General features: G+C 32.3%; 1 protein-coding gene across 1 annotated transcript; it reads right to left on the bottom strand.

Annotated features, from left to right (window-relative positions):
* Positions 1–4,984: 4,984 nt before the first annotated feature.
* On the bottom strand, positions 4,985–8,963 carry LOC123920525 (heat shock 70 kDa protein 16-like). Its single transcript, XM_045972789.1, has 9 exons — positions 7,794–8,963; positions 7,472–7,684; positions 7,007–7,342; positions 6,508–6,708; positions 6,233–6,379; positions 6,030–6,161; positions 5,831–5,961; positions 5,222–5,263; positions 4,985–5,086 (listed from the first exon to the last, which is right to left on the bottom strand). Exons 1-9 carry the CDS (start codon positions 8,961–8,963, stop codon positions 5,068–5,070), a joined length of 2,391 nt encoding a protein of 796 aa, XP_045828745.1. The 3' UTR covers positions 4,985–5,067.
* Positions 8,964–15,358: the final 6,395 nt, after the last annotated feature.

Here is a 15,358-nt window from a genome sequence, read left to right as displayed (position 1 = left end):
GGGTAAAATTGGTTTTTTACCTCTAAAACTGTTACTTACTCCTAACTAAACCCTAGCCGCAATTCATTCTTTCTCTCACGCTATCGTACTATCTTCTCTCACTCTCAAGACCCAAACTTCTTCAACCTTCATCTGCTGTTTCTTCTTCAACCTTCATCTGTTGTTTCTTCTTCAACCTCGGATGATTAGACTTAGACTTTGATGATGAACTCGAGTTTTAATTTTTAGTTACTTTATTAATCTAAGTGTTGGAGACTTGACTTTTGCTTATTTATTTTGCTTGACTTTTGTTGGTAATTTTTAGTTACTTTATGATGAAGAAGGTGTTTTTTTTTTTTTTTGACAAAGATGAAGAAGGTGTTGTAGACTTGAGATTTGTGTTTTTAATTTTTAATTTATGAATGTTTTATGGATTTTGAGATGTTTGTTTAATTTTACATTAATTATATGTTTATAGTATTATTTATGTAATTTATAAATAAATAAAAAATAATAGCGGCATCCCGGCCATCCCGCTCCCCGGGATGCCGCTATCCCAGTTTTGGGGCTGGCCGCTCCGCTCCGGGATTCGGGATTAACTACTATGGGGACACCTATATGAGTTATCCGACACGTGTCGTACGAGTGTCATTAGAGTTTCGTACACTGCGAAACACAGTGTCCGTGCAAAATGGGTAGCCTGTCAGAATTCGAACAAATCACTAACCATACCATGATTTTTATTATTTTTTTGAATGGCAAATTGTTACTATATTACAATGTTATGTTAGTTTTTCTCCTTACTAGGACTTACCTTGGATCTCCAACTCCTTAACCCTTAACTCTACTAGCTTAACCGGTTGAACTAATCATGATTGATATATTATTTTAAACAAATTGAACGAGAAATTTGGTGCATGAAGACCAGAAATCGCATACCATGAATGAATGAATGAAAATAACGAAATTGTTTGTTTCTGGTATACACGCAGGGACGGAGGACAAGGTTGTGTGGGCACATGGCCTGCACAACCTTTGGAGAATTTTTTTTAATACTAATATTAGTATATTTTGATTGTTGATATATTAATTAATTAGTTCCACATTCATCTATTACTAATTGAAAATAGTTTAAATTTAGTCTATAACATACTCTTTAATATTTGAAAAAATCTATTTACTATCCATTTAGTCTATGTATAACATACTCTTTAAAAGACAAATATCAATAAAGTTTGAAAGAGTGAGGAACCATTGTAGAATATTTGATAGTGTTTAATTGAGATTATTGCATATGATGCGAGATCTATATATATATATATAGTGCACGTGTATGATTTGAACATATTTTTAAGTTGATCAAAAAAATCTAATAATAAGTAATTGATCAGATTTTTTCCTCAAAAGAAAGTAAAATTCACAAAACTCTCACTTCTAATTCTTAAGCACTTGATGAATATGAAATTATAAAATTGGATCCATCTATAAAAATATAAATTGACAGTATATATTTTATGCTACAAATTTAGGTATTTAATGTCGTTAAAAAATTTCTGATCGGTCACCGTATACACGCTAATAATTGTGTGACAATATGTTAGGTTTTGCATAACAAAACAGTGCTCGTGGTAAAACGGAAATATACAAAACGTAAATAGTATGCATTGATTCATGTTAAATTCAGAAAACCAGAAATTGCTGAACCAAAAGAAACTCACATAAGAGCCGCGAGAAGCCAAACGTGATCACGTGAGACGAAACGAAACCGTCAGGTCAAAAATATGAGTGGAGACTTGAGAGACCTTTTTCTCTTCCGGGGTTTAAATTAAAAAAAAAAAAAATCAACTTTTAGGGGGTATATTGGATTGAGATTTTGTAAGACTTTTTTAATAAAAAAATCTTGAAGATTTTAAAAGATTTTATGGGATTGTAATTACTTTTAAGACTTTTTTGAAAGACTTTTTACAATCTAGATTTTTCAATTTAAATTTTGATGGATTTATTGCACAAATTTTTAAGATTTCAAAAAACTTTAAGGATTTCTAAGATTTATAAAGTTTCTAAAAATAAACTTTTTTCTATAGGTAAAAAAAGAATGAATATAAAAAAACGTAAAAAAAAACAAAATTTGATTCATTGGCTAGAATAAGGAAGCATGCTGGAAAAAGAAGTAGAACAAGAAGATCATTACATCAAAAGAAAATTGCAAAAGTTAACACCCAAAAGAAAATTATTAGTTGAAAAGTGACAAACCCAAAACCAACATACAACCATAGTTCGACCAAAAAACAATACAAAAATCACCTAATAACAAAAGGAAAATGCTAAATAGTGCCCCCGGGCACTCTTTAAGGAACCAAATATAGTAATACTACATTGGAGTTTGTGCAGTCAACGTCTCGAAAGTGTAAACAATGTTATTTTTAATTTTAAAATTTCTTTTTTTGGTTTCCTTAACCAGTGCCCCGGGGGCACCGGTTAGCATGACCCATAACAAAAATCACCTAATTAGGCATAATCATCCGGTGATATAAATAAACAGAAAAATACCCATTAACAATATATGTCAATTCGGTATTTCTCTTATACAATGAATCGATCAGTTTACAAACTCTTTTTGCAGTAAGATGTTGCATACAATTTTTTAATTTCAATCTTATGAATGATTCTTAACGAATCATGTCCTATAATGAAATATTTGTTACCGTTTATGTGATACTTTTGTTTTAATCTGGGCATATAGATGAACAATGATCAAAAAATTTAGAGACAGAATTGCCGTAAAATAATTTGGAGAAAGAACATGATAGTAGTCTTGCTGGCAGAAGAAAAAAAAGTCTTGAAAGATTATAAAAAGTCTCAATGATTTGAGTGAGATTGTTGGATGAATGTTTTACGTGTATTTTTAAATAAAAAGTTATCAAAATCCATTACATGAAAAAATCTATCAAAATCCATAGACTTTTGAATACCAATAGACATTTTAAAAGTGGTAAGAAATCTTAATTGAATACCAACAGATTTTGTTGCCCTAAAAAAAAATCTTGATTGTCTTAATTGAATACCAAAAGATTTATTTGACTTTTATAAAAGTATTGATTAAATACCACTAAACTTTTTTAACATAAAAAAATCTTTTAAAATCCTTTGAAATCTTAATTCAATACACCCCTTTAATTTTTAGAAACCTCAAATTTTCACCTCTTAACTTTTACTTTAAACCCTTTTGAAAAAAGACAGTCTCCATTACCGAGTCAACGCACATATGAACAATGATTAATATGTCACGTTAATGTATCTTTCCACGCACGCAAGTATTAAAAAAATTAATTTTTGTTTTAATAAATACATGTGGCAAAGACACATTGACGTAACATATAAGTCATTGTTCATGTGTGTGTTGGCTAGGTCAAAATCAGTGGGATCACCATTTTGCAAAATGTGCTAAAGTTAGAGCCAAAAGTGCAATTATAAAAGTTAGGGAACAAAATAACGTAAGTTTGTTAAAGTTAGGAGTTAAAAGTACAATTTAGACAAAAATTATTTATTTAAAAAATTATAAATTTTAATTTCAATTTCACACATTTTAATAAAATTTACTAGATCTTCAAGAAGTGTCTTGGGTCTATTCATTAGCATTTCTCAATTAGTTACCGGACCGGTTCAAGGGTAAGGCAACTCAAGCAAGAGCTTAATTTAGAACTCTAAAAGATAAAATTAAAAATTATTACTAAAAAAAAGTCCTTCATACGCCATAAACTCATTAGTTTAGGCCTTGTTTAGTGTTGAGTCGGTCATATCAATTACAACTTACGACTATGTAAGATTCTCAAAAAGAAAATCCGATGCTATTAAGTTTTTCAGATGTGACCAATCCATTTGTTGTAAAACTAATAAAATATTAAAATGCACATCTGAAAACTTATAAAATGGACATCTATATAAATCCCTCCTTAAAATCATCGCCATGACCATGTTTCCAACAACTGCAGTTTGGCCTCAACTTCCTCCTCTCCCTTGTACTTCTACATGAGCTGGTCTAGGAGAATTTCCTTCTAGTGTACAATGTGGTAACCACACAAGAGCTTCAGATACTATGTATAAGTTAGATCTACCTCATCCTGAGACAATAGAGGAGGAGTTGATATGGTTGGATCCTTGCGGATAGTCTGCACATAATCAAACTGTCAAAGCACACAATCTAGTATGTGTGAGACCATGATCCGAGAACCCCATTTGATCCATCGGACCATCTAGAGTACCAACATACATCCTCTAATAGATTTGTCTCGCGGTGGTCATTTAGCAGTTGAACCATATACCGTCTACCAATAAACGTTCAAGATGCTCCTGATATAGATCTACCGGCAGCATACCCATAGTGGGATAACATGTATTAGCACACGGGAGTGACTCATTATATCTCCCTTCAAGTTCTCAGTCTGCCTCAAAATTTTTAGATGATTCATTTTTGTATCAAAATTTACATCAATCAGTAAAACAACTTGGTACTTATCAACATGCTTGAGGCTAAAGCAAATAGTGCAAGAAAACTTGCAGCACAAGCAATTGCAAACTTAATGATTTCCTGTCTGGTACTAAGTTTTTAATCTTCTATGTTGTTAAAAATGAATTTGTTCTTCTTCTACATTGATTTCTTATTCTGAAAAAATTATTCACTGATTCTTGATTTTGTTTGCTCGATTCTTCTAATCTAATTTGTTGCTATTGTATGTATATTGCATTTTTAAAGACAGTATTATCACATGGAAATTAAGAATGAAAAAGTTGGAGGTGACGCGATTGAGATATAAACTTTGTATAATTTTTGTTGACACAATTGTCTCTGATAAAAATCACAATGCTTCTATTAACATTCATTCGATAAGTAATGATGAGAATGTACAAGAAAATGATATTGATCACGAAAATGTTAAGATTTATCTTTCTCAACTCCACAAACAGGGTAAAAGTGTCAAAAGAACGAAAATATACATTTGTCTGAAGTTAACAGCTAATGAAAAGTTCAGTTCACATGACATCACATCATCATTGTCTTCATCGATGCTTAGAAGTATTCTGCTTGTCTTACTCTTTGTCTTCTGGAACTGGAGCTGGAGCTGGATCTGGAGCTGGAGCTGGAGCTGGAGCTGGAGCTGGATCTGGAGCTGGAGCTGGAACTGGAACTGGAACTGGAACTGGAGCTGGAGCTGGAGCTGGAGCTGGAGTTGGAGCTGGAGCTGGAACTGTAGAACCCTTTGTTCCCAATATCTTTTGGCATGCTCTAACACCAATAAAATAGAACACATTCATTAGACTTGCCCTAGAGATAAAGTCCATGGATATAATGATTAAAGTGTTCATTAAATCAGTGTTGTCAATCACAGATTGTGGAAAATAACAATTTGTTCAAAGTCTGCTACGTTACAGTGCGATTTGGATTCAGTGCGGTGCGGTCACAGCTTCGTGCAGTCGGCTGCAGTCATGTGATGGACTGTCCGATTAATATTGGACGATTCCTATTTAAACAGTTTTTAATTTTTTGTTTAATATTATATTTTCATTATCAAATCACGATTGTTTAATCTTGATCAGATGATCCTAAAGTTGCTGACTGCATACAACCATTGATTTGTGACTGCATAGAGTCCAGGTCCGTTACAGTGCTATAACACGGCTATTTGACAACAATTTGTTCAAATTGCGCTATGCTATAGCGCCGTGATAGCCTCTATTTGACAACACTAATTGCATCAGATGAACACTGCTTCAGAACCAAGTGAATTATCATCATAACACCTCACAATTATGCACTTATGACAAAGGGGAAAAAAAGAAGGTAAAATCATACAAGTTTAATTCTCGTGTCCTGCTATCGATGTCCCTTGACCAAAATACTGGATCAGCGCACTTAGGCAAAGCATCTTGATGTTGCCTCTTGTCTCTTAGCCATTTTTCTGCTTTGTTACACTCTTCGATGATCTAAAACATGAAAGTTGTTAATTGAAAACTGATATTAAGAGCTTTATTTCACCTATTTGTTATTGTACCTTCTCTTTAGTTTCAGGTGGAATCTCATCTGGAAAAAACATGCGATGCTCAACGATGCTACCTAATAATTCTCTTGTAGATTGCACTCTTGCTTCTTCGTCTTTGTACCGGTTGTCGACTGGATCCACCAGCTATATAAGGCAGAGAATGTTAACAAGAAGTATAGGGTAGGAAACATGAAGATGAGAGAAGAAAATATAACCTGTTTTAGATCTTCGAGTTTTTCAAAATAAGTATGTAATGTTTCTTCATTTCCTTCATTATAAAGCCATTTCTCAGTCTCTTCGAGGTTCCTGGATATTTCATCCTTCTCTTGTTCACTTGCAAAATTACGGTATTCGTTTAAGAGCTATTCACAAATGCACAAATTATTAAACGCCGGTCAGTCGGTAAAGATAGAACATACACACATAAAGCTAGATATGAAGTGTGTGATAAAACCATGTCTGCATCTTATTAAGCTGATGAACCCTATACCTTATTCCTCGTGTCATAGACGAATGACTCCAAAGTGTTCCTCTTGTTTTTGGTTAACTCCATTGCTACATCCTGCTGGATTAACTGACGTTCTTTTTCTCGTGCTTCCACGAGTTCAGCACCGGTCATTCCACCGAAGATGGTCTCACTCACTGGTAAATTAAGCCTTCTGTTAGCTTTATCTTTTCCTGTACCATCAGACTGTAAAAAGGCATGATAGTAACATAACACTTTATTTACTCAAATCACCAACATGAATCATATCTGCAATCAAAACAATCTCAACAAGATAAAAATATACATATACGATTATCACAGATATTTAAAATCAATCGTGATAGACCGAGAGACATGTCATAAGATTCAACATTAAAAATGATCAGATAAAGTTTAGCTATATGATTTTTCATTTTGAAGGATGATTTGCAAGAAATCTCTAACATTCGATATATTCCGTTATGTTGCGTTAAAGATAGGTGTTCATCAACAAAGTACTTACAGAACTATGTGGAGGTTCACTCTTCTGATTGATACTATGTTCATTGACATTTTGATCTGTCTCGGAAATGGGCTCAACATCCATTGCGTCAGAATTTGAATGATTATCACGCGTTGTAACAGAATCTTCCACATGATCCTCGATCAACTGAAGATAAATTAAAGGTTCATGTACATCACTAGATATCTTAGAAAACTGATAATGTAATATTGAGAGATTAAAATTAGGCTTCTTACTTACTGTAGATGATTCGATATTGACAATGCCGTTCAGATTTAGTTGAAATATAACTTCAACTCCTGCCTTACTTCCATCGGATTCATGTATAGGACCAATCTGAATAGAAGTGGCAAACAAATGCATAATCATATAGGAGTCTTTGAGTACTAAAAAGTGAAGTTTAAGACGACAAAAAAACTCAGAGGCGACACTGCATGCCTTTCACAAGTTCTAAAGAACACCTACCGTGTAGGAACTAATTTTAGGAGATATCCCCATTGGTAATTCATGTAGAATAGGATAGAAAGCTTCCAAACGAAGCAAATTACTGCCCTGTAACGTAATAGTTTTAGAACTTGGAATTGGTTCACCTTTTGGGAAAAGTATACCATTTGATTTTTCACAAATTGGACCTTCGTCCGAGGAAAGTCCAATAGAAAAAGGAGTCGAATCCTCGACCTGAATAAATAAGAGAAATTACATTAATTTTATGTATAACAATACAAACCAACATATGGATTATAGATAGGATAAGATCAGTGCTTTGTTTCAGCATCAAAGTTCAAACCTCGTATTCTTTGAAACGGGAAACAGGATTGAGCATTGCACATTGAAGAGCACAACCGCGAGCTACACATTCGCTTGCATTCAGCGTTCGGCTGAGTTCTTTCTCAAATAGAGAGGTTAATAATCTAGTTATAGCTGGAATTCTTGAACCTGAACCAACTAACTCGACAGAATCAATCTTATCAACGCTCAAGCCCGCGTCAGCCAATGCTCTATTGCAAGGAATAGAAATTCTCTCCAATAACCCTGAAGCCAAATTCTCGAATTCTTCCCTCTTGATAAATCCACTAACATCTTTTTCATCCATCAAACACTCGATGTTAAGAGGTGCCTCTAAATTTGCACTCAAAACTTTCTTCAACTTCTCACACGCCGCAAGCAGCCTATTACAAGCTCTGTCGTTAGAATACACATCAATGTCGTACTGTTCCTTAAATGTTTCTGCGAAATGTCTAAATAGAACCTCATCAAAGTCTCTACCCCCTAAGCTACTATCGAAAGTATGTGAAAGAATCTTCATTTTTGTGGCTTGAAATTCTGCAATAGCGACCTGAGTATCACAGTGGCCAATGTCAATAAAGGCAACATAAATAGGATCTCCATCAGGAAAATCTGTTTTGTAAACACCATAACCAAGACCTATTGCAGTGCAATCATGAATCAACTTCAAAGGATTCAACCCAACAATTGTTGCCGCATCGAGATATTCTCGTCTCTGCAAGTCAGTGAAGTATAATGGAACTCCGATAACACAATCTGAAACAGAGGTCCCCAGATCATTTTCAGCTATAGTCTTCAAATGAGCAAAGAGCATTGTTAATATTTGAACTGGCATAAACTTATGATCCTCCTTTAAGTATTCCAAGTGGATCAAAATTCCCCCTTCTGGACCTTCGGAAGTTTCAACAGGGAGCTTTTTTAGGTCATTTTGAACATTAGGGTCATCAAATCTCCGTCCTATTAGTCTCTTGACTTGAGATACTGTCGATTTCGGGTGCATCATTGCAGAAGCAGCCCCAGCAGACCCAAAAAACCGTTGCTTCTCTCCAAAGCAAACGATTGCAGGGGTTTCACGGTTTGATTCACCATTCAACAAAACATCAACCCCACCTTGCTTCACTGCAGCAATTACACAATTCTCATTTCCAATATCAAACCCTACTACACTCATTTCAACTCACTATATCCTTTTACCAAACCAATTTCCCCTTTCTACATATACTTGACCAACAACCCTAAATTCCAAACCTTCACAAAATTCTACAACAAAGCTGGCCCAAAATCATAAGCTTCATCCCTAGCTATTAAGAGACATAAAAGTTGGAAACAAACAAATCAAAATGAAAACTTGCCATTAATATCACAAATAAAATTATAACTAAATAAATAAACCAATAATTTGGTGTAAATCGAGTATCCTCTGCGCGCAACTGTAGAGACTAATCTCTCGAGCCTTGTCGGACCCATATAGGCGGCAAACTCTCCCTAAGAGTTTTAACGCTGCTGCATGGCCAAACCAGGGATCGAACCAGGACCTTGATTAAGCTAGAAGAGACATGTGTCTTCTCATCTAAACGTTCTTGGATAATAAGCCAATAATTTAAGATAAACCCATTTTGTGATTGATTTTTTTCTTCATTTTCATGAAATGTGTAATGAAATGATATATGTAAGAAAAACTAGAAAGTAGAAAAAAAAATGTTCTAGAGGCAATAAAAAAAATGAAAAAGAAGAGAGAACGAGAAGATACCTGATGTGGTTAACAAGAGAAAGATGAAGAAAGGTTGAAGTGAGAGTGCAATGCATGGTTACGTTGTCATGGCAGAGAGACAAAATAGCCACTTCACTCGCTCAACCCACAATCACAAACATGTCATACCATGTAAGTTACACAGTGTCATTTTTTTTTTTTTTTGACGCGTTACAGTGTTATTATTGGCCAATTTTTTTTAAATAATCAATTTTTTGAGTAAAACGTGTTTATACTATTTCATTAATAAAAATCCGGACAATACACTAAAATATTTCAATCAAATTTTTTTTTAACGAGCAAAAATGGAATATATTAACTATCAAAGAGAGTCTTGCCTAGCACAAGATCTGCAAGACAAAATCACAAAGTTTTACGGTTCTCAGAAGTACATTGAAATGAAAGCTTAGTCGATGCCCAAACATACAAACAGGCTCGACCACCACATGTGGTTGTTTGTGCCAAGATGAACATTATTTGCCTTCAGCCACCAAAACGTGTATAATTTAATATTATCTAACATTTGCTGAATTGTTATGTTTGTTGCCTTAAAAACTCTATTGTCTCGCTCGTGCCATAAAACCAAAACACAACATAATCACACAAGTTGCAAAAATGAACGGCGAGCTCGCAACCCACCTGAACAATTAACAAACTGCTTTAACTAAATTATGCACAATTTAGTTTATTTGTCTCCCGACAAACTTCACACCACCTTAAATAATCAATTTATGTGGATCAAATATGTAAAACTACTATTTACACGGTTACTAATTATAAATTCCTTTGTAAATTTTTTAATATATTTATTAATTTCAACGTTTGTTTCTACTTTTTTTTTGACACAACGTTTGTTTCTACCTAGATATAAGTCCTTTTGTAAATTTACTATTATTGGGAACTTTCTTAACTCGGACTTTTGGGGACTTTCTTAACTCTCACTTTACTAGTATTCGAGGGATTTGAATCCTCTCCTTCACTCTCATCTCCATCTCTCTCAATCCTCTCTATCTCTCTCTGAATATCACTCTCTCTCATTATTATTTTAAATTTTTTTATTGAAGAGAGAGATTAAAATTAAGAAAGAAATAGAGAGGATTGAGAGAGATGGAGAGGAGAGTGAAGGAGAGGATCCAATCGCAGTTATCAAGAATTATCGATTTCTTTTAACATATATATAGTTTTTTATGTATCGGCTATAAATCAACCTTCTAACAAAATATTACTCCATCCATCCCAAATTTTTAGTCCTTTTAGCTTTATAGTTTTGTCCCAAATCTTTATTTTTTTAAGAAATCGATGCATAATTAGTGATCATTTACCATTTGTACCCTTATTAAAACTAAAACATTAATTAAATATATTTTCTCTTTCTTAATGAAGTAATGGTAAAAATGACTTATCTTATTATAAAAAAAAATGACTTATCTTATAAATTTTTATCATTTCTTAATCTCCGTGCAAAACTCTAAAAAGATTAAAGATTTAGAACGGAGAGAAAGTATTATAATAAAAAAATAAAAGAAATCTAACTAAATATTTAAGTGATGCAAGTACCTACCACTCACACCATGTTAGAGCTGAATTATAATTATATGATGGTTTCTCTCCCGACCCCCTTATTTCTTTTCTACCCCCTGAATTTCCGTTTTTGCTCTTGGGGGTACATCGTTGTGTTTTTTAATGAATGAAAATGGCCTAGCCCAACACAAATAAAAAAACAAGAATGACATTTTTTTAATACTTGTATGACATCTATTAATCATGTTTAAAAAAATATTAATTCAGTTGAGTAGTTAATTCAATTTATCATTAAAATTATGGTTATTTTTGTACCCAAAAAAAAATTATGGTTATTTAAAGTACATAATTAACCATGATAAATTGAACTAATCTTCTAATTGATTAAATTAACTATATTTTTACACGTAATTAATCAATGAAAATGCTATTTCTAGCGAAATATTAGTTCGCAAATGTTTCTCGAAACAGTGATCAATCGATTATTTATTATCTTGTTTTCTGACACACGTCCATGTATTCTCTGCCATGTTTTATGATTGGCTAATTCTTATTTGTGACGAGTTCGTTGTACTTTCTTTCGAGAGATATAACATTATTGATTAATCAATTATTGTGCGTGTATGAAAAAGTTGGTGTCTAATGTCTATAAAACTTTTTTTTTGTTGGATAAAGTTGGTGTTTATAAAAAATTTATTAATTAATAAAGAAATATCATAAACTAACCAAGAGGATAGAGACCACCAAACACAAAACATGAAGTGCCCCATATGTTGATGTGGCATGTGAGTCATTGCCACATGGCACGACATGTTTACATGACAAATGTGTCACTTGTCACGTATGCATTGACTTGGCTATGAAGTCAAAATTGTAATTTTGTGAAAATTAGGGTGTCAAAAATATTATTTTAAAAGTTAAAGGACCAAAATCGTAAATATGTAAAAAAATAAATGGCCAAAAGTATAATTTAATCATATAAATATATTAATTATGTCAAAATGAATATACATATTACTTAATTACTTAATTTTTATTTAAAAAAAGAATATACAATTAGTTAATCATTTCATAATTTTTTTTTTGAATCGAACAATCATTTCATAATCATATAAACACATATAATACGATAATTATAATTTAATTCTTTTTGCAGAAATAGTGAAATACGATAGTAATATATATATATATATATATATATATATATATATATATATATATATATATATAACAGTTATATAGTTTTTTCTTGGTCAATATATTAATTATAATTTCCTTCAAAAAAATAATAATTTATTACTTTCTTCTAATGCAATTATAATTAATTACTTTTTTTGCCATGTTGACCGAATAAAAAATAACAAGAGTTTAATATTTACTAGAATTTTTTTTTTCAAAAAATAAAAGAGTTGTTATTATTTCCATAAATAAATATTTTAATTTTTATACAATCATTATCATAAAAATATTTTTCATCCTATTCAATGAATGTAAAAGTGAATTCTTTTGACCAACAAGAAAGGTAAATGAATTATATTATATACTCATTTTTGTTTGTAAAAAGAAATATAAAACATCTTTGCATTAACAATTTAAAGAAAATGGTTATTTGACAAGTTTTTTTTTTTTAAAAAAAAAAACTAAAAATCATCTTTGAAAAAGTTAAAATATACAGTAGTATGTGTTTTATTTGTGAAAAAGAGATGATAAATGCATGTTTGTCTTATTTCTTTACTTTCTCCTTTTTTTCCTCAACACGCAATGACTTCAGTATAACAGTTAGTCTCTTATCACCGACCCTAGTAAAACCTTCGTGACAGACAGTGGGGTCCACTTTTGCATACGAAGATGCTTATAATTCTTCAAAAACGCTCTATTACATACTCATATTGTGACAGTATGACCTCTCTATAAATAAATAGAGATGGGTAAGAAATATATCTCTTCTTCTATCTCATACTGTCTCAATTGCTCAAATCATATACATTATTTTCTTGTTTTTGTTTTCAGTTCCTTCCTTACCCCCCACCACTCTAATCGGTATGTCGTTCATCTTTTAATCTCTATTGTTCACTTTATAAAAGTATTAATTTTTATTGGTGCAATGTTTGAATAATTTATGTACGATATTTGTATTGATTGGCATGTAGATCTAGTGTTCTTGTAATTTATGTATTTTTTATTTTTTATTTTTCTCATGTATCCCAAAGATCATTGTTGGTAACGTTGTTGCACCGAAGCAGAAAATCGTGCTAAGTATGATATTGAAAAATTATCTTCCAACTTTCCATGATTCTTTTTCACCCATAATATTCTAATTTTGTTCTTGCAGAAAAATTCGGTACTCAGAAGTCGATTTTTTTCGACTGCAAATCCCGAGAAAATTTCGTAAACATAACCCGATTTTTTTTTCAAGACAAAAAAATTTGGTAAACAAAAACTGATTTTTTTATCGAAGGGAAAAAATGGAAATCCAATGGGTGAAAAAGAATCATGGGGTTGGAAGATAATTTATCTATGGTATTTTCCATTGCAATTTGTTTTGTCAACTACATATGTGATGAATTATATGTATTGTGTATTTCGTATCTCTGCGTGTTTATGATTTTTTTTTTTTTTGTAAATCACATTATCCTATTAGTCTAGCAGAATCTTTCATTGAGTAAAAAAAAAGTATAATTTTTCATTTTAATTGGAATTCATATATATCCATTGATTAGGGTTTCGATCTCTCAAACATTGGATCAATTTATTCGTGGACCTCTAAATGCATAGACAAAGAGAGTTAAGAGAGGAGTAGTCTCTCGAGTTTGAATGTTTGTTAAATGTTTCTTGATGTATGATTAAATAACACAAAAATGCTAGTTAAATGTTTAATTTTTACAAAATTCTTGAATTTGTTTGAGGGGTAAATTCCTACCTTTGCCATGGATTTGAATTCTCTCTTGCATTTTGTGTCTTTAGGATTGAAAATTATATATTCTTAGTATCTAATTAGCTGGATCATGTTGCATAAATTAATGCTTCTCCTATGTTATAGATTTAAGACACCTAATGAGTATTAATATGTAATAAAAATCCAGTGCTAGATCTCTGCTACTAACAATTTTTCATTACATTAGCAATTTCTCTATTAAAAAATTATATGTATTTTGTGCTTATTTCCTCAATATGCATACTTAATGATCTTTTATATGCTATGATTATTTGATAAATAAATAATATAATTGTTTTACGTTCAATTTTATCTTATTGCAGATAGTAAAGTAACCATGAGCAAAGACAAATTAGGTGATGAAATAAGAAAGATGAAAGGTTCATCTTCAAAGGGTAGTAAGACAAATTTGGGTGATCGTCAAAATAAACACCCAAGATCAGACAATGTATTGTGTCCTGGAATGAAATTTACCGGTGTTCTTAATGGAACATTTCCCGGAGGATACTTTCTCACAATAAAAGTAGGAAATGATCTTGGTTTGCAAGGAAAAGCTTACTTCTCTCCTGAAACATTTGCACAAGTTGAAGGGGTCGATAATCTGAATGGTCTTTACCAAAACATGAGAAATAAAAAACCGTGTATTGGTATTGACTTAAATGAAAGTCCTCCAGAATATCAAATAGATGATGAATATCTTTTCGATTGTTCAGACTTTGAGATGCCGCCTTCACCCGGAGAACATGTGTCTGACCCATTACTAGCCTCAAATAAATTTGTGGCCGTTGTGCTTAAACCCACTAATCCATCAATTGGGGTGCCACTTGATGAACCAAGTTCTCTCAATAAAGGAAAAAGTATTGTTGAAGATGACTCTACTTCAATTCCAAAAGGTGATGAAGTAAGAAAGATGAAAGGTTCATGTAAAACGAATTTGGGTGATCGTCGAAATAAACACCCAAGACCAGACAATGTATTGTATCCTGGAATGAAATTCACCGGTGTTCTTAACGGAGCATTTCCTGGAGGATACTTTCTCACAATAAAAGTAGGAAATGATCTTGGTTTGCAAGGGAAAGCTTACTTCTCTCCTGAAATATTTACACAAGTTGAAGGGGTCGATAATCTGAATGGTCTTTACCAAAACACAAGAAATAAAAAAACATGTATTGGTATTGACTTAAATGAAAGTCCTCCAGAATTGGCAGAATATCAAATAGATGATGAATATCTTTCCGAATGTTCAGACTTTGAGATGCCGCCTTCACCCGGAGAACATGTGCCTGACCCACTACTAGCCTCAAATAAATTTGTGGCTGTTGTGCTCAAACCCACTAATCCATCAATTGGGGTGCCACTT

The sequence above is a fragment of the Trifolium pratense genome, linkage group LG4 (genome assembly GCF_020283565.1).
Source record: "Trifolium pratense cultivar HEN17-A07 linkage group LG4, ARS_RC_1.1, whole genome shotgun sequence".
Lineage (NCBI taxonomy): Eukaryota > Viridiplantae > Streptophyta > Magnoliopsida > Fabales > Fabaceae > Trifolium > Trifolium pratense.
Note: the sequence above shows the minus strand (reverse complement) of the source record. Positions and strands in the feature narration are given on the sequence as shown.